Source organism: Oncorhynchus masou, chromosome 33 (assembly GCF_036934945.1).
Source record: "Oncorhynchus masou masou isolate Uvic2021 chromosome 33, UVic_Omas_1.1, whole genome shotgun sequence".
NCBI classification, from domain to species: Eukaryota; Metazoa; Chordata; class Actinopteri; order Salmoniformes; family Salmonidae; genus Oncorhynchus; species Oncorhynchus masou.
This window is the reverse complement of record NC_088244.1, coordinates 10773989-10801450: the sequence shown is the minus strand read 5'-3', so window position 1 is coordinate 10801450 and position 27462 is coordinate 10773989. Positions and strand designations below refer to the sequence as shown.

The following is a 27462-nucleotide window of genomic DNA, read 5'->3' as shown; positions in this document are numbered from 1 at the left end:
CGGTAGGCAATTAAGGTCACAGTTATGAAAACTTAGGACACTAAAGAGGCCTTTCTACTGACCTTTCTACTGGCTCAGGGTCCCTGCTCATCTGTGTGAACGTGCCTTAGGCATGCTGCAAAGAGGCATGAGGACTGCAGATGTGGCCAGGGCAATAAATTGCAATGTCCGTACTGTGAGACGCCTAAGACAGAGCTACAGGAAGACAGGATGGACTGCTGATCGTCCTCGCAGTGGCAGACCATGTGTAACACCACCTGCACAGGATCGGTACATCCAAACATCACACCTGCGGGACAGGTAGAAGATGGCAACAACTGCCCGAGTTACACCAGGAACGCACAATCCCTCCATCAGTGCTCAGACTGTCCGCAATAGGCTGAGAGAGGCTGGACTGAGGGCTTGTAGGCCTGTTGTAAGGCAGGTCCTCACCAGACATCACAGGCATCAACGTCGCCTATGGGCACAAACCCACCGCCACTGGACCAGACAGGACTGGCAAAAAGTGCTCTTCACTGACGACTCGCGGTTCTGTCTCACCAGGGGTGATGGTCGGATTCCTGTTTATCGCCAAAGGAATGAGCGTTACACCGATGCCTGTACTCTGGAGCAGGATCGATTTGGAGGTGGAGGGTCTGTCATGGTTTGGGGCGATGCGTCACAGCATCATTGGACTAAGATTGTTGTCAATCTCAACACCGTGCGTTACAGGGAAGACATCCTCCTCCCTTCCTGCAGGCTCATCCAGACATGACCCTCCAGCATGACAATGCCACCAGCCATACTGCTCGTTCTGTGCGTGATTTCTTGCAAGACAGGAATGTCAGTGTTCTGCCATGGCCAGCGAGGAGCCCGGATCTCAATCCCATTGAGCACGCCTGGGACCTGTTGGATCGGAGGGTGAGGGCTAGGGCCACCCCCCCCCCCAGAAATGTCTGTGAACTTGCAGGTGCCTTGGTGGAAGAGTGGGGTAACATCTCACAGGAAGAACGGGCAAATCTGGTGCAGTCCCGGAGGAGGAGATGCACTGCAGTACTTAATGCAGCTGGTGGCCACGCCAGATACTGACTGTTACTTTTGATTTTGACCCCCCCCTGTTCAGGGACACATTATTCCATTTCTGTTAGTCACGTGTCTGTGGAACTTGTTCAGTTTATGTCTCAGTTGTTGAATCTTGTTATGTTCATACAAATATTTACACATGTTAAGTTTCTTGAAAATACAGTGAGGACTTTTTTTGCTGAGTTTAGAAGCTGTATAATAATGGGGTCATGTAATGGTTCTCATTAGAGCCTCCATTAAGTACTCTCCCTGTCTTTGTGGTGTACAGGAGATTAAAGACACGGTGGGTGGCCAGAGGATCCTGGAGAAGAAAGGTAGTTCAGCAGTAAGTTGAACACTCGCTCTCTTTACGCTGTCTCTCTCTACGCTGTCTCCTCTCTCTCTACACTGTCTCCTCTCTCTTTACACTGTCTCCTCTCTCTTTACGCCGTCTCCTCTCTCTCTACGCCGTCTCCTCTCTCTCTACGCCGTCTCCTCTCTCTCTACGCCGTCTCCTCTCTCTCTACGCCGTCTCCTCTCTCTCTACGCCGTCTCCTCTCTCTCTACGCCGTCTCCTCTCTCTCTACGCCGTCTCCTCTCTCTCTACGCCGTCTCCTCTCTCTCTACGCCGTCTCCTCTCTCTCTACGCCGTCTCCTCTCTCTCTACGCCGTCTCCTCTCTCTCTACGCCGTCTCCTCTCTCTGAACGCTGTCTCCTCTCTCTGAACGCTGTCTCCTCTCTCTGAACGCTGTCTCCTCTCTCTCTCCGCTGCCTCCTCTCTCTCTCCGCTGTCTCCTCTCTCTCTACGCTGTCTCGTCTCTCTTTACGCTGTCTCCTCTCTCTCTACGCTGTCTCCTCTCTCTCTACGCTGTCTCCTCTCTCGCTACGCTGTCTCTCTCTATGCTGTCTCCTCTCTCTGAACGCTGTCTCTCTCTACGCTGTCTCCTCTCTCTGAACGCTGTCTCTCTCTACGCTGTCTCCTCTCTCTTTACGCTGTCTCCTCTCTCTCTACGCTGTCTCTCTCTACGCTGTCTCGTCTCTCTACGCTGTCTCTCTCTACGCTGTCTCGTCTCTCTACGCTGTCTCGTCTCTCTACGCTGTCTCGTCTCTCTACGCTGTCTCGTCTCTCTACGCTGTCTCGTCTCTCTACGCTGTCTCGTCTCTCTACGCTGTCTCGTCTCTCTACGCTGTCTCGTCTCTCTACGCTGTCTCGTCTCTCTACGCTGTCTCGTCTCTCTACGCTGTCTCGTCTCTCTACGCTGTCTCGTCTCTACGCTGTCTCGTCTCTCTACGCTGTCTCGTCTCTCTACGCTGTCTCGTCTCTCTACGCTGTCTCGTCTCTCTACGCTGTCTCGTCTCTCTACGCTGTCTCGTCTCTCTACGCTGTCTCGTCTCTCTACGCTGTCTCGTCTCTCTACGCTGTCTCCTCTCTTTACGCTGTCTCCTCTCTCTTTACGCTGTCTCCTCTCTCTTTACGCTGTCTCCTCTCTCTTTACGCTGTCTCCTCTCTCTTTACGCTGTCTCCTCTCTCTTTACGCTGTCTCCTCTCTCTGAACGCTGTCTCTCTCTACCCTGTCTCCTCTCTCTCTACGCTGTCTCCTCTCTCTCTACGCTGTCTACTCTCTCTCTACGCTGTCTCGTCTCTCTACGCTGTCTCCTCTCTCTGAACGCTGTCTCTCTCTACGCTGTCTCCTCTCTCTACGCCGTCTTCTCTCTCTCTACGCCGTCTCCTCTCTCTCTACGCCGTCTCCTCTCTCTCTACGCCGTCTCCTCTCTCTCTACGCCGTCTCCTCTCTCTCTACGCCGTCTCCTCTCTCTCTACGCCGTCTCCTCTCTCTCTACGCCGTCTCCTCTCTCTCTACGCCGTCTCCTCTCTCTCTACGCCGTCTCCTCTCTCTCTACGCCGTCTCCTCTCTCTTTACGCCGCCTCCTCTCTCATTACGCCGCCTCCTCTCTCTTTACGCCGTCTCCTCTCTCTACGCCGTCTCCTCTCTCTACGCCGTCTCCCCTCTCTCTACGCCGTCTCTCCTCTCTCTACGCTGTCTCTCCTCTCTCTACGCTGTCTCTCCTCTCTCTACGCTGTCTCTCCTCTCTCTACGCTGTCTCTCCTCTCTCTACGCTGTCTCTCCTCTCTCTACGCTGTCTCTCCTCTCTCTCTACGCTGTCTCTCCTCTCTCTCTACGCTGTCTCTCCTCTCTCTCTACGCTGTCTCTCCTCTCTCTCTACGCTGTCTCTCCTCTCTCTCTACGCTGTCTCTCCTCTCTCTCTACGCTGTCTCTCCTCTCTCTCTACGCTGTCTCCTCTCTCTCTACGCTGTCTCCTCTCTCTCTACGCTGTCTCCTCTCTCTCTACGCTGCCTCTCAATTCAATTTGCTTTATTGGCATGACGTAACAATTTACATATTGCCAAAGCTTATTTTGGATATTTACAATATAAAAATGAGAATAAAAATTGTCAACGGGACAACAGTAACAACAATAACCTAGTGTCAAAAGAACCATACATTCAACAATAACTAGAAGCATACAGTAGAGCACATGTGCAGGTTGATTGGTCTGTCAGACACTGTCCCTCATCTTATGGCAGGCAGCAATGTAGTGCGCTGCCAACCCACAGCTCTCTACGTTCTCCCCCAACAGGACGGGTAGCCTATCCTCATCAGAGAGGTCTCTCTCTCTCTACGTTCTCCCCCAACAGGACGGGTAGCCTATCCTCATCAGAGAGGTCTCTCTCTCTCTACGTTCTCCCCCAACAGGACGGGTAGCCTATCCTCATCAGAGAGGTCTCTCTCTCTCGTTCTCCCCCAACAGGACGGGTAGCCTATCCTCATCAGAGAGGTCTCTCTCTCTCTACGTTCTCCCCCAACAGGACGGGTAGCCTATCCTCATCAGAGAGGTCTTTGAAACCTTGAAAAAGGTTTTCAAATTTGGGGAAATGACACTCTGTAATTGTTTTATATTTGGGGCATTTTGTCAGGAAATGCAGCTCTGTCTCAGGTTCTGCTGTTGTACAGTGGTTGCATAGCCTTTCTTCTACAGGGAGACAGGTTTTCCTGTGTCTACCCTTCTCAATGGCAAGGGTGTGTTCACTGAGCCTGTACTTTGTCAAGGTTTTTCTAAGGTTTTGATCAGTAACCATGGTCAAATATTTAGCCACAGTGTACTGTCACTTTAGGTTAAATAGCACTGCATTTTGCATTGTGTTTGTGCTTGTGTTTCCCAATAAGCAATATAGTTTTGTTTTGACTGTGTTGTAATTTGGCTTATTCTGATTGATTTGATGTTCTGGTCCTGAGGCTTCAGTGCGTTAGTAGAACAGGTTTGTGAACCCCAGGACCAGCTGGATGAGGGGACTCTTTTTTCTTTGCTCAGCTCTTGGCATTGCAGGGCTTGGTAATGATATGAGAGGGGGTCACTGTATTTTAGATGTTTCTAAAACTTAATTGCTCTTTTTTGAGTTTTTATTATTAGTGGATATTGGCCTAATTCTGCCCTGCATGCTTTGTTTGTAGTTTTCCTCTGGACACGAAGGAGAATGCAGGGTTTCAATGGGGTGTTTGTCACATTTGCTGAAATCTTGTTTTGCAAGTGGACCCCACATCTCGCTGCCATAAAGTTCAATTGGTTCAATGACATATTCAATTAGTTTTAGCCCAATTTTAATCAGTATTTCAATTTGAATTAGCTTTTTAATGGTGTAGAATGCCCTCAGTTCATTCACTGCTTCATTAAGGTGTCCAATTGAGCTTATTTTTAAACCTAAGTAATTGTAGTATGTGCAGTACTCTATATATTTTGTACCAATTGAGAACTTTGGTCTAATTCCCTGAGATCTGGATCTTCTCTGGAAAATCATTATTTTAGTCTTTTTGGGGTTTACTGCCAGGGCCCAGGTCTGGCAGTACTGCTCTAGCAGGTCCAGGCTCTGCTGTAGGCCATGTGCTGTGGGTGACAGCAGGCATAGGTCATCTGTGAAGAGTAGGCATTTAACTTCTGAATTGTGGAGACTAACACCAGGGGCTGAGGATTTTTCTAGAATAGTGGCCAATTCATTTATGTAAATATTGAAGAGTGCAGGGCTCAGATTGCAACCCTGGCGAAGGCCCCACCCCTGGTTAAAGAATTTTGTTATTTTTTTGCCAATTTTAATGCTGCATGTATTGCCAGTATATATTGATTTAGTTATGTCATATGTTTTACCCCCTACACCACTTTCAATGACTTTGTAGAACAGTCCTGTATGCCAACTGGAATCAAATGCTTTTTGGTAGTCGATAAAGCAAGCGTATATTTTGGTATTATTTTGGTGGACATGTTTATCTATCAGGGTGTGTCGGGTGTAAATATGATGAGTTGTGTGATGTTTTGATATAAATCCAATTTGGCTTTTACTCAAGACATTGTGCTTATTAAGGAAATTTAGAACTCTTACATTTATAATACTACAGAAAACCTTCCCCAGGTTACTGTTCACGCAAATGCCTCTGTCATTGTTAGTGTCAAAGTTATGAGTCCTTGATGTCAGGGAAATAACCTACACTCAGGATCAAATTACACAGTTTTAATATAGCCAATTGAAATGTTGCACTAGTGAGTCTGAGCATCTCATTTAGGAAGCCATCAGTTCCGCATGCTTTTTTACATTTGAGAGCCTAAAGTTTCTTATATCAACTTCTCATGAATTTGGTGTTCTGCGTTTGTGTCAATTTGAACGTTGTTGTAGAGTGTTTCAAAATGGGTTGTCCATATGTCACCATTTTGTATTGCTAATTCCTCTTGTTTAGATTTGTTTTTTTCTTCTTTTTTTAAAATTTTGCCAGAAGTTGTGTGTGTTTATGGATTCCTCAATTAGTGTCAGCTGCTTGCTGTTGTACTGTGCTTTTTTTGGTTCTGGGTGTACATTTATAGAGATTTAAAGTCTCACAGTAATGAAGATGGAATTCACCATTATTTGGGTCTCTGTGTTTTTGTTTGGATAGTGTTCTAAGTTTTTTCCTTATAACTTTACAATCTGCATCAAACCAGTTGTCATCTGTGATCTTTTGTTTTTTTATCAATTTCAATTGTGCTTCTTTTGCCGTTTGCCTGAATAAATATATATATATATATAGATATAGATATAGATATAGATATATATAGATACTGCTACTCCTCTCTCTCTCCCCCGTTTCTCTCTCTCTCTCCCCCGTTTCTCTCTCTCCTCGCTGCCGCTCTCTCTCTCTCCTCGCTGCCGCTCTCTCTCTCAGCACTCTCTCTCTCCACTAACTTCTGAGCAGGAAAACTGATGAGTCATTCCCATTCCATTTAGTACAGAGTGGAAATGTAAATTCTAACTTACAGGTGGCAGGTAGGCAGACAACTCATACAGCCGCACCCACTCTTCTCTTGAAAAATAGAATTGGAGCAGCCTGTTCGATATGTACGTTTTTAAATGTTTCTTTAAACTTACTAGGCAAGTCAGTTAAGAACAAATTCCTATTTACCATGATGGCCTACCCCAGCCAAACCCTCCCCTAACCCGGACGACGCTGGGCAAATTGTGTGCTGCCCTATGGGACTCCCGATCACGGCCGGTTGTGATACAGCCCGGGACCAACCCTGGGCTGCGAAGCCTTAGACCTCTTCGCCACTCAGGATCCCTTTGTAACCCCTTATCAGATGTCTGCCTGCCTTGATAAGTATTTGTTCTGCAGATAATTGCAAGCTTCGTAGGGGTCGTAAGGCATAGGGGTCGTGAGAGCTTTCTGTAGCTCCTTTTTCCAGCTACAATCTAAATAGTTTTCAGGGTAGGATGGTTCATCTTATTTGATTTGTTTTCTTGGTCTTAATCAGATGCTTGTCTAAGATGACTTTTGCCTCTGCCTGAGCCGTATGCTGTTGTCTATGCATAGAGAAAATGAAAACATGAAGTAGTGTACTCTCCTCTCATGGGCTTTGTAATGTTGTTTGTAGCTGAAAGACTTGAAGAGGCAGCTACAGCTGGAGAGGAAGAGAGCTGATAAACTCCAGGAGCGGCTACAGGAGATCCTCACCAACACTAAGACCAGGACAGGTGAGAGGAGACAACCTGCTTGACCTACACACATGTCATCAGGCAAAAGTTTATATATACCACTATATGATGCCATCAGAAAGTATTCAAACCCCTCGACTTTCTCCAAATGTTGTTGTGTTACAGCCTGAATACAACACACCATTATTTTTGGGGTCACTGACCTACACACAATACCCCATGATGTCAAAATGGAATTATGTTCTTTGACATTTTTACAAATTAAATTTAAAAAATGAAATATAAAATAAAAATAAAATATCTTGAGTCAATAAGTATTCAACCCCTTTGTTATGGCCAGACTAAATAATTTTAGGGATAAAAATGTGCTTAACAAGTCACTTAAGTTGCATAGTGTTTAACATGATTTGTGAATGACTCCCTCCTCTGGACCCTCAGTCGAGCAGTGAATTTCAAACACAGATTCAACCACAAGACCAGAGTGGTTTTCCAAACAGAAAAAAACAGATGTGTAAGGTGTATGTTAACTTCTGACTTCAACTGAGATATATATATATATATATATATATATATATATATATATATATATATATATATATATATATATATATATACTGCTCAAAAAAATAAAGGGAACACTAAAATAACACATCCTAGATCTGAATGAATGAAATATTCTTATTAAATACTTTTTTCTTTACATAGTTGAATGTGCTGACAACAAAATCACACAAAAATGATCAATGGAAATCAAATTTATCAACCCATGGAGGTCTGGATTTGGAGTCACACTCAAAATTAAAGTGGAAAACCACACTACAGGCTGATCTAACTTTGATGTAATGTCCTTAAAACAAGTCAAAATGAGGTTCATTTGTGTGTGTGGCCTCCACGTGCCTGTATGACCTCCCTACAACGCCTGGGCATGCTCCTGATGAGGTGGCGGATGGTCTCCTGAGGGATCTCCTCCCAGACCTGGACTAAAGCATCCGCCAACTCCTGGACAGTCTGTGGTGCAACGTGGAGTTGGTGGATGGAGCGAGACATGATGTGCTTAATTGGATTCAGGTCTGGGGAACGGGCGGGCCAGTCCATAGCATCAATGCCTGCTGACACACTCCAGCCACATGAGGTCGAGCATTGTCTTGCATTAGGAGGAACCCAGGGCCAACCGCACCAGCATATGGTCTCACAAGGGGTCTGAGGATCTCATCTCGGTAACTAATGGCAGTCAGGTTACCTCTGGCGAGCACATGGATGGCTGTGCGGCCCCCCAAAGAAATGCCACCCCGCACCATGACTGACCCACCGCCAAACCGGTCATGCTGGAGGATGTTGCAGGCAGCAGAACGTTCTCCACGCTGTCTCCAGACTCTGTCACATGTGCTCAGTGTGAACTGTGCTTTCACCTGTGAAGAGCACAGGGCGCCAGTGGCGAATTGACAGACACAGCAAAACTTCTTGCCACAGCTCACATTGATGTGCCATCCTGGATGAGCTGCACTACCTGAGCCACTTGTGTGGGTTGTAGACTCCGTCTCATGCTACCACTAGAGTGAAAGCACCGCCAGCATTCAAAAGTGACCAAAACATCAGCCAGGAAGCATAGGAACTGAGAAGTGGTCTGTGGTCACCACCTGCAGAACCACTCCTTTATTGGGGGTGTCTTGCTAATTGCCTATAATTTCCACCTGTTGTCTATTCCATTTGCACAACAGCATGTGAAATTTATTGTCAATCAGTGTTGCTTCCTAAGTGGACAGTTTGATTTCACAGAAGTGTGATTGACTTGGAGTTACATTGTGTTGTTTAAGTGGTCCCTTTATTTTTTTGAGCAGTGTGTATATGTATATGTGTAATATATATATATATATATATATATATATATACAGTTCCTTGCGAAAGTATTCGGCCCTCTTGAACTTTGCGACCTTTTGCCACATTTCAGGCTTCAAACATAAAGATATAAAACTGTATTTTTTTGTGAAGAATCAACAACAAGTGGGACACAATCATGAAGTGGAACAACATTTATTGGATATTTCAAACTTTTTTAACAAATCAAAAACTGAAAAAGAAGAAAAAAAATATACACACACACACACATTCAAGGGTTTTCCTTTATTTGTACTATTTTCTACATTGTAGAATAATAGTGAAGACATCAACTTTGATATAACACATATGGAATCATGCAGTTACCAAAAGTGTTTGAAGAATCTCAAATATAAAATATTTTGATTTGTTAAAGTAGCCACCCTTTGCCTTGAAGACCGCACTCTTCGCATTCTCTCAACCAGCTTCACCTGAAATACTTTTCCAACACCTTTGAAGGAGGTCCCACATATGCTGAGCACTTGTTGGCTGAGGTCCAACTCATCCCAAATCATCTCAATTGGGTTGAGGTCAGGTGATTGTGGAGGCCAGGTCATCTGATGTAGCACTCCATCACTCTCCTTCTTGGTCAAATAGCACTTACGCAGCCTGGAGGTGTGTTGGCTCATTGTCCTGTTGAAAAACAAATGATAGTCCCACTACACGATAACGAGATGGGAAGGCGTGTCACTGCAGAATGCTGTGGAAGCTATGCTGGTTAAGTCTGCCTTGAATTCTAAATAAATTAGTGTCACCAGCAAAGCACCATCACACCACCTACATGCTTCACGGTGGGAACCACACCTGCGGAGGTCATCCGTTCACCTACTCTGAGTCTCACAAAGACACAATGGTTGGAACCAAAAATCTCAAACTTGGACTCTTCAGACCAAAGAACAGATTTCTACTGATTCGCACTGTCTTCTGAACAGTTGATGTTGAGATGTCTGTTACTTGAACTCTGTGAAGCATTTATTTGGGCTGCAATTTCTGAGGCTGGTAACTAATGAACTTATCCTCTGCAGCAGAGGTAACTCTGGGTCTTCCTTTCCTGTGGCGGTCCTCATGAGAGCCAGTTTCATCATTGCACTTGATGGTTTTTGCAACTTCACTTGAAGAAACTGGAACATTTCTTGACATTTTCCGAATTGACTGACCTTCACATCTTAAAGTAATGATGGACTGTAATTTCTCTTTGCTTATTTGAGCTGTCCTTGCCATAATATGGACTTGGTATTTTACCAAATAAGGCTATTTTCTGTATACCCAACCCTACCTTGTCACAACACAACTGATTGGCTCAAATGCATTAAGAAGGAAAGAAAAGGCAGGCCTGTTAATTGAAATGCATTCCAGGTGACTACCTCATGAAGCTGGTTGAGAGAGTGCCAAGAGTGTGCAAAGCTGTCATCAGGGCAAAGGATGGCTACTTTGAAGAATCTAACAAATTAAAATACATTTAATATTTTAACACTTTTGGTTACTACATGATTCCATATCTGTTATTTCATAGTTATGTCTTCACTGTTATTTTACAATGTTAAAAATGGTATAAATAAAAACCTGTGAGTAGGTGTGACCAAACTTTTGACTGGTACTGTATATAACAAATGTTTACATATATTTATCTCTCAGATATAGGACAGACACTTCAGAATAAACTTCCGGTTTTATATAGTGAATCTGTTATTCAGTGCCCCTGGCTTAGATGGGGTTTAGACTCTTATTGGTTATTGAGTTTCCCAGAAATGTTGCTGCTACAATGTACTGATTCAGGCTTGCGAATAGTTATGTAAATACAATTTCTGTTTTCAATAAATGTGAAATTTGAAACATTTCTAAAAACACGTTTTCACGTCATTATGGGATGTTGTGTGTAAATGGATTACATAAAATATACATCTAATCCATTTTGAATTCTGGCTGTAACACAAGAATGTATATTAAGTCAAGGGATGGAAATAGTTTCTGAAGGCTCTTCAGCTACATGTTCTATGTGAAATATTTGTTGGTGTTTGGGGGGGGGGGGTTGACTGGGTTTGAAGGACATCCTTTCATGCCCTGAACTATGATGCAGCGTATGTTACATCATCACAGACATGAAACATTTAGCGCCGGGAAGTGAGTCTGCAGAGATGACAACCTCGACGTCCGCAGTGTGGTTTGCTACAGGCAGGGAGAAATGAGGCAAAGAGGTGCATTGTTCACCAATATCATACAGCATCTATAACTGAGAGTGTGAATTGTTCGAGACATAGAAGAAGTAAAATATATTTGGTAATGGCTTAGAACCAACGGTGTTATTGTCCCTTAGCTTCTAGAGACACCTGTGTTTCTAAATATGTGGGTGAGCAGCTGATTGTTGAACGTGATATTGATATGTAGAGCTAGTGAGGATTAAATATTTACTTGCCAACTGGCAAGTGGTTTATGCCACACCTCTCCTTTAACATGATGTCACCTTCTGAATGTTCCTGTTGTTTTTACAAAGAAAGTGAACACGTGGCACCCAAAGATGAGAAACAGCAAAACAACCACTGCAGTACCTGTGTTTTTCTCAGTAAAGTGTGGTATATTAAAAACATTTACTCCTGTGGGGACAGCCCCTTCACCCCCCACCTCACCCCAAACACACGGTCAATGAGATTAAGATATCGTAATATTTTATGTTGCGCCCCCTCTTAAAATGTGCCACAGAGCAATGCATGCTCTTACTTTCTCTCCGTAGGTTGTTGGTGATGCCAGGGCCTCTTTTGGGCCATGTATAATTTACCAGCTGGTCTTAAATGTTTAATGGTTTCTCTACAGAATGTTGAGAATCAGACATTTTAAAGTAGGGAGAGTTATCTCTGTCCAGAAGGCTACTGTACCCAACACCAGTCCAGAAGGGTCCTAAGTTAGTAGATACCTACATACAGTTGAAGTCAGAAGTTTCCATCAACCTTAGCCAAATATATTTATACTCAGTTTTTCACAATTCCTGACATTTAATCCTAGTAAAGATTCATTGTCTTAGGTCATTTAGGATCACCACTTTATCTTAAGAATGTGAAATGTCAGAATAGTAGTAGAGAGAGATTTATTTCAGCTTTTATTTCTTTCATCACATTCCCACTGGGTCAGAAGTTTACATACACTCAGTTAGTATTTGGTAGCATTGCCTTTAAATTGTTTAACTTGGGTCAAACATTTCAGGTAGCCTTCCACAAGGTTCCCACAATAAGTTGGGTGAATTTTGGCCCAGTCCTCCTGACAGAGCTGGTGTAACTGAGTCAGGTTTGTAGGCCTTCTTACTCGCACGCACTTTTTCAGTTCAGCCCACAAATGTTCTATGAGATTGACGTCAGGACTCTGTGATGGCCACTCCAATACCTTGACTTTGTTGTCCTTAAGCCATTTTGCCACAACTTTGGAAGTATGCTTGGGGTCATTGTCCATTTGGAAGACCCATTTGCAATGAAGCTTTAACTTCCTGACTGATGTCATGAGATGTTGCTTCAGTATATCCACATAATTTTCCTTCCTCCGCCATATATTTTGTGAAGTGCACCAATCCCTCCTGCAGCAACGCACCCCTACAACATGATGATGCCACCCCCGTGCTTCATGGTTGGGATGGTGTTCTTCGGCTTGCAAGCCTCCCCCTTTTTCCTCCAAACATAACGATGGTCATTATGGCCAAACAGTTCTATTTTTGTTTCATCAGACCAGAGGACATTTCTCCAAAAAGTATGATCTTTGTCCCCATGTGCAGTTTCAAACCATAGTCTGGCTTCTTATGGTGGTTTTAGAGCAGTGGCTTCTTCCTTGCTGAGTGGCCTTTCAGGTTATGTCGATAGAGGACTAGTTTTACTGTGGATATAGATACTTTTGCACCTGTTTCCTCCAGCATCTTCACAAGGTCCTTTGGTGTTGTTCTGGGATTGATTTGCACTTCTCGCACCAAAGTATGTTCATCTCCAGGACACAGAACACGTCTCCTTCCTGAGCGGTATGACGGCTGCGTGGGCCCATGGTGTTTATACTTGTGTACTATTGTTTGTTCATATGAACGTGGCACCTTCAGGCGTTTGGAAATTGCTCCCAAGTAGACTTGTGGAGGTCTACAATTATTTTTGAGGTCTTGGCTGATTTCTTTAGATTTTTCCCATGATGTCAAGCAAAGAGGCACTGAATTTGAAGGTAGGCCTTGAAATACATCCACAGGTATGCCTCCAATTGACTCAAATGGTGTCAGTTAGCAGAAGCTTCTAAAGCCATGACATCATTTTCCGGAATTTTCCAAGCTGTTTAAAGGCACAGTCAACTTAGTGTATGTAAACTTCTGACCCACTGGAATTGTGATACGGTGAATTATAAATTAAATAATCTGTCTGTAAACAATTGTTGGAAAATTTACTTGTCATGCACAAAGTAGATGTCCTAACCGACTTGCCAAAACTATAGTTTATTAACAAGAAATTTGTGGAGTGGTTGAAAAACGAGTTTTAATGACTCCAGCCTAAGTGGATGTAAACTTCCCACTTCAACTATATATATGCCTGCCAAGAAGTTCTTCCCACAGCAGCCATTAGTTTTCTATGGAAATCCATAAGTGCCTACGGACTGAGGCTTCCCTCTATGCACAATGTCCTGGGTCCTAACTTAATTACTGTGTTTGTTTCCTTATCCAAGCCACATAATGGATGTTGGTAGTGGTACAATGTTCTGTAGTTACAGTTGGGAGGACAGTAATGCAGCTTATGGAAACCAGCCATACGTAAGCTGGTTGAAATGGTTAGCAGGGTGCCCTTGCTTTGTCCTGAAAGGGAATATTAACCACGTCAGAAGGTGTTTGGTGACTACTTTTTTCACCACTTAGAAATAATTACTTCAGCTGTAATTCTTCAGTAAGACTCCCCCATTGAGAGAGTGTTTGTGTGTGTTTCCAGGCCTGGAAGAGCTGGTGTTGTCAGAGATCATCTCTCCTAGTCCTAAGCAGCAGAGGGGAGATAGCAGCAGTGTCTCGTCCTTCAGCTACGGGGAGATCATGAAGGAGGGAGCCACATCACAGAGCATCAACAAGGTACTGTAGACTACATCAGTCAGCACAGCACCAACAAGGTACTGTAGACTACATCAGTCAGCACAGAGCATCAACGAGGTACTGTAGACTACATCAGTCAGCACAGAGCACCAACGAGGTACTGTAGACTACATCAGTCAGCACAGAGCACCAACGAGGTACTGTAGACTACATCAGTCAGCACAGCACCAACAAGGTACTGTAGACTACATCAGTCAGCACAGAGCATCAACGAGGTACTGTAGACTACATCAGTCAGCACAGAGCACCAACGAGGTACTGTAGACTACATCAGTCAGCACAGAGCACCAACGAGGTACTGTAGACTACATCAGTCATCAAAGCACCAACAAAGTACACTACACTAGTCAGCTAGAGACAGGAAACCAAGTCTGCACACGGGTCCACAGAACTGGCCAAGGCACATACAATGTAGTTTGTGAAAGCAATGGTACGCAGAGTATTGATGAGCTCGATGTTTGACAGTAAAGAGTACAAATGAGGTGGGAAAGAGTTATGAAACTGCATAATCAACCCATTGAATAATAAGAAATGTTTTGATATATGGAACCACAAGGAGAACCAATGATGTTGTCTGCAGCAACACACTACCTCTTACATTGCGTTGGTAACTGCACAGAGTACAAACAGTACACACCGAGGCAGAGATGAGAGGCTGAACTTTCAGCAACCACAGTCATGACAGGTAGCTCAACAGGGAGCTCACATGCATTTCATGTTTATGTGCTCCTCTGCTATGAATAGCTTTATAAGAAATGTGAATACTATAATTAGAATCCTTTGAATAAATACATGTTCTGTAATGTTTCTCTGCCAGGGATGTGGATTGTTAAGGAAAGGGAAAGAAAAAAAATATCTAAACCATACAATTTAGAATCCTCCAATTGTTTCCACTGAACAGATCAAATACGTATTCCAGTTCTGTGTGTATAATACAGAGATAAGCTTGTTCCATTAGACTTGTCAAGCTCCCAGTCACTGATAAAGAGAGAAGTATAATAAACGGATTGCACAAAATAGCTTCTCGCTCCGTCTGACTCTGTCTCTAAGTTCATGTAGGGAAGGTGTAACAGTGCTGTCTGGTCCTGTGTGTCCTCAGTCCGCCAGTGGCAGCCCCCAGTCCCAGCGGCCTGCTGACCTGTCTGATGGTGAGGTTGGGGAGCTGTTCCAGAGGCTGGCTGGGGTGCAGCAGGAGAAGTGGATGTTGGAGGAGAAGGTAGAATCTCTACGCTGTTCATACTTAGTTATAATATAATACTAGTGTATACATAAGCAGCAAGGGCTCGAGGAGGTGTGGACACAGCACTTAGCTGTGGTATATTAGCCATATATCACAATATATATCACAAAGTGCTTTGTTTCTATTATAAAATGGTTACCAATGTAGTTGGAGCAGTAAAAATACATGTTTTAGCATACCCATTGTATACGGTCTGATATAACATGGCTGTCAGCCAATCAGCATTCAGGACTCGGTCCACCCAGGTTACAATATAATATTATACTACTCTACTATAAACCGTATAAGATAGCATACTACTATCTATATATACTCACTACATGGCCAAAATGATGTGGACACCCCTTTTTTTTGGCTAATTCAGCGACACGCGACGGGTATAGAATCTTAACGCTACATCATACAATGACATTCTAGACGATTCTGTGCTTCCAACTTTTTGGCAACAGTTTGGGGAAGGCTCTTTCCTGTTTCAACTTTAAAAAGCCCCCGTGCACAAAGCGAGGTCCATACAGAAATGGTTTGTCGAGATTGGTGTGTAAGAATTTGACTGGCCTGCACTAAGCCCTGACCTCAACCCCATCGAACATCTTTGGGATGAATTGGAGCGCCGACTGCGAGCCAGGCCTAATTGCGCTACATCAGTGCCGACCTCACTAACGCTCTTGTGGCTAAATGCTAAAAGTCCCCACAGCAATGTTCTGACATCTAGTGGAAAGCCTTCCCAGAAGAGTGGAGGCTGTTAAAGCAGCGAAGGGAGGACCAACTCCATATTAATGGCCATGATTTTAGAATGAGATGACATGAAAGAAAGTTGTGGAATAAGGTTAATGTTCCTCTCTGCAATTTATGACTCTGCGGCAGTGATGAATCCTTATTTTTGGGCCACTAGAATTGATTTATTTCCCAATGAAATTGTGATACCATCTTTTACTGGTGATTTTAAATCACTTTGAAATGCACCAGAATATGTCTGTACCTGCACTGAACGGGAACCTTTTGCTTGTTTTCGTGCTTTGCTGTTTTTGTGCCTTGGCCTGGCTGTTTTGCAGCCTAGGACATTTTTTCCCGAGATCATGTTATATTCTTACACTGCCTGCCTGCCTGCCTGCCTGCCTGCCTGCCTGCCTGCCCGCTCTGTGTGAGAGATGATTGATGGACTTGGTACATGCTGGTAGCTGTGACGGGTGCTTTGTATACAGTATGTATTTATTCCTGTGGTTCTGGTGCATCTAATATGTATCTACTGTGCTTGCAGGTGAAACACCTAGAGGTCAGCTGCTCCTCCATGGCTGATGACATCTGTAAGAAAAGTTCTATCATCGAGACCTATGTCATGGACAGCAGGATAGGTAACGTTCTGAGCTTGGGTGACGTACTGTATACCAGGGGGAATTTGAAATAGCCACAGGATGGTTTTTCAATACCGTTCTTTTTCAAGAAATGTTCATATTTCTAGCTACTTTAAGTACAGTGCATTTGGACCCTTTGACTTTTCCCACATTTTATTACAGTCTTGTACTAAAATGGATTAAAATGTGTGTTTTTCCCCCTCATCAATCTATACACTACCCCATAATGACAAAGCAAAAACAGGTTTATAGAAATGTTTGCACATTTATAAAAACACCTTTTGGCAGTGATTACAGCCTTGAGTCTTCTTGTGTATGATGCTACAAGCTTGGCACACCTGTATTTGGGGAGCTGCTCCAATTCTTCTCTGCAGATCCTCTCTCAAGTTCTGTCAGGTTGGATGGGGAGCGTCGCTGCACAGCTATTTTCAGGTCTCTCCAGAGATGTTTGATCGGGTTCAAGTCCGGGCTCTGGCTGGGCCACTCAATGACATTGAGACTTATCCCGAAGCCACTCCTGCATTGTCTTGGCTGTGCACTAAGGGTCGTTGTCTTTTTTGGAAGGTGAACCTTCGCCCCAGTCTGAGGTCCTGAGCGCTCTCGAGCAGGTTTTCATCAATGACCTCTCTATTCTTCATCATTCTCTTGATCCTGACTAGTCTTCCAGTCCCTGCCCCTGAAAAACATCCCCAAAGCATGATGCTGCCACCACCATGCTTCAGTATACGGATGGTGCCAGGTTTCCTCTAGACGTGACGCTTGATATTCAGGCTAAAGAGTTCAATCTAGGTTTCATCAGACCAGAGAATCTTGTTTCTCATGGTCTAAGAGTTCTCTAAGCGGTCTGTCATGTGCCTTTTACTGAGGAGTGGCTTCAGTCTGGCCACTACCATAAAGGCCTGATTGGTGGAATGCTACACAGATGGTTGTTCTTCTGGAAGGTTCTCCCATCTCTACAGAGGAACTCTGGACCTCTGTCAGAATGACCATCAGGTTCTTGGTCACCTCCCTTACCAAGACCCTTCTCCCCCGATTGTTCAGTTTGCCCGGGCGGCCAGCTCTAGGAAGAGTCTTTGTGGTTCCAAACTTCTTCCATTTAATAAGGATGGAGGCCACGGTGTTCTTGGGGACCTTCAATGCTACAGACATTTTTCAGTTCCCTTCCCCAGATCTGTGCCTCGACACATTCCTGTCTTGGAGCTATACGAACTATTCTTTCAACCTCATGACTTGGTTCTTGCTCTGACATGTGCTGTCAACTGTGGGACCTTTTATATAGACAGGTGTGTGCCTTTCCAAATCATGTTCAATCAATGGAAATGACCACAGGTGGACTCTAGTCAAGTTGTAGAAACATGTCAAGGATGATCAATGGAAACGGAATGCACCTGAGCTCAATTTCCAGTCTCATAGCAAATGGATTGAATACTGACATAAATAGGGTATTTCTGTTTTTTATATATACTACATTTGCAAAAATGTCTAAACCTGTTTTCGCTTTGTCATTATGGGGTATTGTGTGTTGGTTGATGTTTCTATTTATTTAATCTATTTTAAAATACGACTAACATCAGAAAATGTGGACTAACTCGAGGGCTCTTAATACTTTCCAAGTTAACTGTATGCCAACATATTTTGCTTAGTATTTTGTCTGTCGAACGGCAATGTAAGTTTTAAAGCCAGTTACTTTAATTTTGTCTGCTGAAATATAGCCCAACTAGGAAGTAACAGCGTATTTTCGCTGTTCATGTAATTTATTTTTCGAGTTGTGAGTTTATCGTTATGACTGTTGAACCAAAAAACAAATGGCAGTTAAAGATTAGACTTGACTGTTGATTATTCCAGTACATCTTGTTTCATGTCTCGAGGGCAAAAGTAGAAATTGTATTTCACCGTAAATAACCTATTCTCTAACTACTTGCATAAATAGACACTATCCTGCTCCTTCACAGTGGGGGATTTATTCAATTATATTATTACATTTGAACCTGACTCACTGTATTGCTTTTATAATCCACTCTTAAATGCTTTTCTGTTCCTATTTATAATTCTGTAAAACTTAAATTAATATCCTGACGTTTATGTGCTTAAATCACTGAACACAACAGATACTTTTTAGAGACAGGCTTCTATTTCAGCCAAGCTTCTATTTCCTTGATGCACACAGCTTTTGCTCATTTGCATAGTTAATTGTTTAATTCCAGCATTCCCTTCCAGCAATTTCTTCAACACTTATGTGTTATCATTGACACACTGTCACGGTTATCATGTCTTAGTATATTACATTTTTTTCTAAATAGAGTCAATGTCCTTGACAGAATAATTATTTTCTTTGACTATGCTTTTTCAGCAGTTCTTAGAGGTTGATCGGCCGATTTCTAGGGGTCTGTACTCCCGAAGTTGATTGTTATGGTTGCCAGTTAGCTAGCAGTGCTCAGCTGATAGTAGCCAATGGCTAGCAGTTTCTTACTGGGGATTTAAAATGGCATCATTTTTTTGTCATTACTGAATTATTTAGTGTAACAAACAATTAATGGTAATTCATGTTAACTTTGTAAATAATTAATTTAGACAGCGCGTTTATTTGGTGAAATGTTTGCCATTGCTTGGCTATTAAAAGGTACAGGCGGCTATTTGAGAGTCGGCGTTTAACATTTTACGGTAATTCATTTTACGGTAAAAAGCTCTTTGTTCAAAATAATAACTCCATGATAAGCTGTGGGCTCTGCTTAACATTTAGTTTATTTCTTTTAATAAGGTCAGGGTGTTTCGGCTGGCTGTGTATTTGAGATTCCTCTGCACCCTGTTCTGCTGTTGTCCTCGACCAGATTAGCACAAGTTCCGTTCGAAGTATTATCCGTGCTAATTTAAGGTCCGTGAGGCATTATGTAGAGTGGAGAGGTAAATGGAGCTCCATTACCATATGAAACTGGCAGAGTTTACAAGAACATCTATTCAGAATTAAATTCAAGCACTTTTTTTTTGAATGATTAGCACAGTGAAATATAATAAAGTCATGCTAAGTATGCTAGCTGTGGTGTTACTGGCTTGGTAGTAAAGACAGTTTCAGAAATTCAAATCGAAATGGCATATTTCGCAGATCCAAAACGTCAACCTTAGCAACATTTCACGTTAAACTGATGTAGATGGGCTTTAAAACGTATCATAAGCTCAATAGAGACTGACCCAGTTTCACCACCTGGACTTGTCATCAGTGACTTGGGTCTCTGTCGGAATGGCGTCCTTATTGTGAGCTCTGCAGGCGCTCAAGCTCAATGATATCATCAGGCTTTAGTTTCGTGAAGGCCTGTAACATCGTGATAGGGCTGTGCTGCACTGCACTCAGAGGGCACACTCCAGGGCATGCGTTTAGGAAAGCACTAGCAGAAAAACATTTGAAGTAGTTCACTCTCAAATAAAGCTCTCGTTCACCCTTGGATGTTTTCTCTTGATCTTCATAATGGTCCTCCTGTTGGCGATGCTAGAGAGGATATTTTCATCATTACCGTTTTCTTTGTAGATGCTGTGCCCCTTAACCGTAACTACTGCAATGATTGATTGAATTATTAAGACTTTTTTTATATAGGCCAAGTCTTAGTTACATGATACTGAAAAGACAGCTTGTTTGTTGAAATGTGTCATAAGTTAATCATGGCATAGAGAGTACAGATATGAGGTGAAAGATGCAAGGACAATGGCAAGATTTCTGAACCAAGCAATGTGTTTACTCTACACCATGTTCTAAAATGCTACAGTGTTTAAAGCTCATTTCACATTGGCATTTATGCTTACACTTGGAATATTTAGCTTAAATCTTGGAAGTATTCAAATTCACTTTTAACTTTGACTGATGCATCCTTTCTGTGCTCGTCTTCTATAACCCAGTTCAATGAATCTCAGAGAGAGGGAGAGAGAAAAGGAGATTGAGTTGTACTGCTAGCAACGCGCATGACCCACCCACCTGAAGATCTGTCTATTTCCTTTGACGGAGGGGTGCAGAAACCTCTTGTCATTTAAATCTCGCTGGATTGATTGCTTTCGTTTTACTCCTGCGACTCTTTCATGCTCTTCTTGCTCGTGCCTGCTGTTTTTCCCCGTTAAATCTACGACCGTGGAAATGATTATAATGACCTGGCAAACACTCCCCGGTAATGGCTGAAATGGGCTCAATGGAATACATTGTCTTTCCGTTGCGTCTATTTGTATTTATTATGGATCCCCATTAGCTGCTGCCAAGGCTGTCTCTTCCTGGGGTCCAGCAAAATGAAGGCAGTTTTAAAAACGTTACAATACAGTTACAACATATCACAACACATTGTGTTCCCTCAGGCCACTACTCTACTACCACATATCTACAACACATTGTGTTCCCTCAGGACACTACTCTACTACCACATACCTGCAACACATTGTGTGCCCTCAGGCCACTACTCTACTACCACATATCTACAACACATTGTGTTCCTTCAGGACACTACTCTACTACCACATATCTACAACACATTGTGTGCCCTCCGGCCACTACTCTACTACCACATATCTACAACACATTGTGTGCCCTCAGGCCACTACTCTACTACCACATATCTACAACACATTGTGTTCCGTCAGGACACTACTCTACTACCACATACCTGCAACACATTGTGTGCCCTCCGGCCACTACTCTACTACCTCATATCTACAACACATTGTGTGCCCTCAGGCCACTACTCTACTACCACATATCTACAACACATTGTGTTCCCTCAGGCCACTTCTCTACTACCACATACAGTGCCTTGCGAAAGTATTCGGCCCCCTTGAACTTTGCGACCTTTTGCCACATTTCAGGCTTCAAACATAAAGATATAAAACTGTATTTTTTTTGTGAAGAATCAACAACAAGTGAGACACAATCATGAAGTGGAACGACATTTATTGGATATTTCAAACTTTTTTAACAAATCAAAAAGTGAAAAATTGGGCGTGCAAAATTATTCAGCCCCCTTAAGTTAATACTTTGTAGCGCCACCTTTTGCTGCGATTACAGCTGTAAGTCGCTTGGGGTATGGATTTTTTGTCAACAACCTACAGAAAATACTCTTGTCAATGTGGAAGAAAAATGTAATGTATATTTTAACATTCTTACCTAAAATATAGTCGTTGAACAAGTATTCAGGCCCTTTGCTTAGGCAAACTTAAATGAGTTCAGGAGTAAAATTTAGCTTAACAAATCACATACGTTACATGGAATCACTCTGTGATAGGGGTTGGCAAGCTTACAAAATTGTACATTCAATTTGCAGTAAATGCTTTAGGTAGCTAGCTAGATGGATAGATTATTTACATCCACTGGATTTCACAAGATGACAGCCTGGTTTACTGGTTTGCTTAGGAGTCCCTAAAACATTATACAACACATTCATACAAATGTGAAACGTCTATAGCAAGCTATATGTTTTGCTAGTTGGCTAATGTTAGCTAGACAGCTAGCTTATTAAAAAGCACTTAAAAATCTATTTCCGTAAATATGCATTTCTCAACATTAACTAACACATTCCTCTTAACTGTACATTTTTTGTTGTTGCATGATTCGAGTTTCTAGTTTTAATGTCATATGCACAAGTACAGTCAAATGCAAGCTCTAACCCCAACAATACAGTAATGAATAATCATGTAATACTAAGAATAACAAGGTAGAACAAAAACACACAATATAGAAATACGAAGAACACGATAAAGTAAGCATACTATATATATAGGGTCAGTACCAGTACCATATTTACAATGTGCGTGGATACTGGAGCGATAGAGGTAGATATGTATAGGGGTGAGGTGACTAGGCATCAGGATATATGATAAACAAAGTAGCAGCAGCGTATATGATGATTGTGATTGGGTGTGTGTAGAGTCGGTGTAAATGTGTGTGTATGTTATGTGTGTGAGAGCAAACAATGGATTGTTTGAATGTGTGTTGGAGTATGTGTGCATAGTATGTATGGCCCTGTGTGCAGTCCAACAATAAAATGCAAAGGTCAACTCAGACAGTTCATGTAGCCATTTAGTTAGCTATTTAGTTAGCTATTTAGCAGTCTTATGGCATGGGGATAAGCTGTTCAGGAGCCAGTTGGAGTCAGATTTGATGACCAGAAGCTCGGCCCCAGTGATGGTACTGGGTTGTCCGCACCACTCTCTGCAGCGCCATGCAATCGACGGCAGTGCTCTTGCCATACCAAGCAGATGCTCTCAATGGTATAGCTGTAGAACCTTTTGAGGATTTGAGGGCCTGTCATGCCAAATAATGCCCACCTCTACGTCACAATGGGATTCGATAAACTATTAGCGTCCGTTGCTATATCAGCGGTGGGATGACCTAATGATTAAAATTTTGGAAATCATTACAGCCGTAATGACGTTCTTTTCATCATTGCTATGCAAACAAGGCTGATTTCCGTGTGAATGTTACTGTTTATACAGGTTTTATTTAGCTAATGAAATGAAAACATTACTTCAAACTACTTTTGAGTACCGTGTTAACATTAAAACATGAAATCCATGTCTTAAATATTGCTATGTTTTGGAAATGGCAGAGAAAACATGCAATCTGCTTGACACATTAGTTACTTACCTTACAGACCAGGAAGTCAGCTATTTTCCACTCCATTCATGTGCAAATCCGTTTGATTCATACACAGGCTTGTCTGCCTGTCATGTTTATATTAAGCTGCCCTTCCCTTGTCTACACTGAAATAATATCATTTCACCAGTCCTCTATTATGGTTTGTTTTTAAATCTCATAGCTCATTAGTACACCGTTGTAGTTGAATATATATGGATCTATTGTAGGTCCCAGGATACAACAATGAATAATGTGGAACAAATAAATAACATCAAAGGATACCGTACAACAGCTGTGAAAACCAACCTGCCAATATTTAAGATTTTAATACATGAACTTCAATAGTTTTTGGTACAGTTGTGTCATTAATTAATTTTCACAGATTTTTTTTGTGCACTCAGATGGCAATCATAGAATCAAATACTGAATTCTGGTGTGTGGAATATATAGAGGTGGTGGTTGCTGTGTGGGTGGGAGGTTCGGCCTGTTACTTGTTCTCAACAGGCAGCCAGTCTCAGAAGGGGGACGAAGAGGGAAAATGGGTGTTTGCAGTGCTAGTGTTTTTAGTTAATCTGTGTATTTTACATATTATGTGCCCAGTATGATAGAGCAAGAAAACTTTCTTAGCAGATAATGACAACAACAGTAGTTGTAAATTATGTAATGAAAAGTTGGAGGGTGGTTGATAATTGAGGACTTCCGGTGGATCCACGCCTGAGTGTTGGGCAGAACCCAATGGGAACAGGGTAGCGGACAGAGACGGGAACAGGGTAGCGGACAGAGACGGGAACAGGGTAGCGGACAGAGACGGGAACAGGGTAGCGGACAGAGACGGGAACAGGGTAGCGGACAGAGACGGGAACAGGGTAGCGGACAGAGACGGGAACAGGGTAGCGGACAGAGACGGGAACAGGGTAGCGGACAGAGACGTGAACAAGCAAACACACAGGTTACACTTTACTGGGAGGAAATTTGATGGATTAGTGCAGTGTTATAAATGGGAGATATGTACTTTTCAACGCTTTTGGAAGATCTAGTCTACCTCAAGCTGGTCTCCCTCCGACTCAGCGCACAGAGAATCAGACGAATCTGAACTCGCTGGTTCTGGTGGGCGGTATACCTCCAGGGGGGCTCGGACATTCGATGGTCCTAAAGTCATTTGGAGAGCGAAATTGAGGGGTACATTTTTATAAGCTTAGCATAACTACCATTTTTCCTGCTTTCTCAAATGTCATTCAAAGCTGAACATACTTTGTATATTGGGCTTCACTAAAGTGTAGGGCGTCAGTGCTTCCAGTGGTTGACCATCCAGCTGCTTCCACAGAGGTAACCCTAGGTAGACAGAGAAAAATATCAGTGTTAGGGAAACTAAAACTAGCTTCAGGTTATTTTGTGTGCAAATGCAAATAGTTATTATCAGAGTTTTTTTTAAATATTCACTTTAACAGATGGTGACCCCAGTTAGGAGCGAAAGAGCAGTGAGGATTCCCAGGTCTCGCCTTTCTTTCGTCCTTCTTCCAAACCAAGTCATTTGCCCCGGTGTCGTAGCACTTCGTCTCCTTCTAGATTCTGCTCCGGTAGCTGTTTCTCCTGCACCTTGTCCATGCTCAGTCTCACCTTGATTGATGACAGGAATACATGCAATTATGGTTCATATTACAAATACATTTCTCAGATATTTCTTTGAGGGACAGAAAATAAATTATCAGCGGATAATAATTTTTACCTGGTCAATAACCTTCTCAGTCCGTGCCTGAAGGTAGTACTCGAAGGTGTTCTGATCTGGGTCGACAACTTCCACCAGATCAGGTGGGGTTTCAGTGATCTCAAAGTATGTTCCAGCGTCCATGACTTTGGTTATTCAAGATGACCTCCTTAGTAAAAAGCACCCTCCTGTGTGGCTGGCCATCCTTTTCACGTAGATAGATATGATTGCCTAACAAGTTGAAGAGAAGAATTGTTGAAATACTCAAGTCCACATCACCTAGTTAAATTCTTGCGTCGAGCAATCCCGGATCCGGGATCCTATTTATAGCCTCAAGCTCATTAGCATAACGTAACGTTAACTATTTATGAAAATCGCGGCAGGGTAGCCTAGTGGTTAGAGCGTTGGACTAGTAACCGAAAGGTTGCAAGTTCAAATCCCCGAGCTGACAAGGTACAAATCTGTCGTTCTGCCCCTGAACAGGCAGTTAACCCACTGTTCCTAGGCCGTCATTGAAAATAAGAATTTGTTCTTAACTGACTTGCCTAGTAAAATAAAGGTAAAAAAAAAATGAAAATCGCAAATGAAATGAAATGAATGTGCTAGCTCTCAAGCTTAGCCTTTTCTTAACAACACTGTCATCTCAGATTTTCAAAATATGCTTTTGAACCATAGCAAAACAAGCATTTGTGTAGGAGTATTGATAGCTAGCGTAGCATTTAGCCTAGCATTTAGCGGGCAACATTTGCACAAAAACCAGAAAAGGATTCAAATAAAATCAATAACCTTTGAAGAACTTCGGATGTTTTCAATGAGGAGACTCTCAGTTACATAGCAAATGTTCAGTTTTTTTCTGAAAGATTCTTTGTGTAGGAGAAATCGCTCCGTTTTGTACATCACGTTTGGGGACCAAAAAACCCCGAAAATTCAGTCATCAAAACGGCGAACTATTTTCCAAATTAACTCCATAATATCGACTACAACACGGCAAACGCTGTTTAGAATCAATCCTCAATGTGTTTTTCACATATCTTTTCATTGATATATCGTTCGTGGTAGTCTACTTTCTCCGGTGCATCGCTTGGAAAAAGACGTGCAGTTGAAGATGACGCACCAATTTCGACGGAGGACACCGGGCGGACACCTGGCAAATGTAGTCTCTTATGGTCAATCTTCCAATGATATGCCTACAAATACGTCACAATGCTGCAGACACCTTGGGGAAACGATAGATCGGGCAGGCTCATTCCTTGCGCATTCACAGCCATATAAGGAGACAATGAAAAACAGAGCCTCAAAAATCCTGCTCATTCACAGACAATATCTTTGCAGTTTTGGAAACATCAGTGTCCTCTTTCCAAAGCTGTCAATTATATGCATAGTCAAGCATCTTTTTGTGACAAAATAGTGCGCTTAAAACAGGCACGTTTTTTTTATCCAATAATGAAATAGCGCCCCCATAGATAACAGGTTTAGGGCATTTGGAATTACCATAATTGTTTACACCTATCCATTTTTTAAATTGTTTTATTTAACTAGTTAAGTCAGTTAAGAACAAATACTTATTTTCAATGACGGCCAAAGAACAGTGGGTTAACTGCCTTGTTCAGGGGCAGAACAAGATTTTTGCCTTGTCAGCTCGGGGATTCAATCTTGCAACCTTTCGGTTATTAGTCCAATGCTCTAACCACGAGGCTTCCTGCTGCCCTGATCAGGTTTAACTTCTAGCTAGACACCTCAATATGACAGACAAATAACTATATCGTTGGAGGCTGCTGATGGGAGGACGGCTCATAATGATGACTGGAATGGAGTCAATTGAATGGTATCAACCACATGGAAACCACATGTTTGATACCATTCCATTTACTCCATTTCAGACATTATCAGCAGCCTCCACTGACCTATATGTATAGCTAGCAACTAGCTAACCTTAGACGGGAAATCGTTGTGAAAAATTGTTGTACATAGCTAAATCCATCCAGTTATCTAATTGCTTAACGTTACCCTGAATTGTGATTTTCTCTGAATGTTGCTTCTCGTCGAGCTCAGTGGTGTCTTCATAGTACTCCCAAGTGACGCAGTGGTCTGAGGCAGTGCAGTGCTAGCTGTGCCACTAGAGATCCTGGTTGGAGTCCAGGCTCTGTCTATGAAAGTACAGTAGCTAGCAACAGGAAACTAAAAACAGCTTAAATTATTTATTCCTATTTAACAATGTGTACCATCCAAAACACTGTTCTTGGAGAGACATTCAGAGGTCATTTATTTGCGCGGACTGAGTGAGCATTATTGCGGTGAAATAGAACTAAAACTGCCCGCATCCTCCTTCCTTTGTGAGTGCTATGAGGTAAAATAGAGCCAAGCAACCAGCATTGCAACTGACGCTTTGGTTCATTATGTAATCCAGTCAGAATGTTGCAAGTTATAGTAACAGTCCTAGCAACAGAAGCTAGAACTCATCGAATCCCATTGTGACTTAGAGGGGGACACTATTTGGCATGATAGGCCCCTGCCAAATGTTCTCAACCTCCTGAGTGGGAAGAGGTGCT

General features: G+C 42.7%; 1 protein-coding gene across 5 annotated transcripts in view; it reads left to right on the top strand.

The window, feature by feature from the left end:
- The window catches only part of LOC135527814 (GRIP1-associated protein 1-like), a 90428-nt gene that overhangs the window by 31632 nt on the left and 31334 nt on the right, over window positions 1-27462 (top strand). For all 5 annotated transcript variants that reach the window (XM_064956411.1, XM_064956412.1, XM_064956414.1 and 2 more), the window contains 5 exons: window positions 1331-1387; window positions 6994-7093; window positions 13861-13994; window positions 15115-15231; window positions 16514-16607. In XM_064956411.1, coding sequence (XP_064812483.1) covers window positions 1331-1387; window positions 6994-7093; window positions 13861-13994; window positions 15115-15231; window positions 16514-16607 — 502 coding nt within the window. The remainder of the gene's footprint in view (window positions 1-1330; window positions 1388-6993; window positions 7094-13860; window positions 13995-15114; window positions 15232-16513; window positions 16608-27462) is intronic.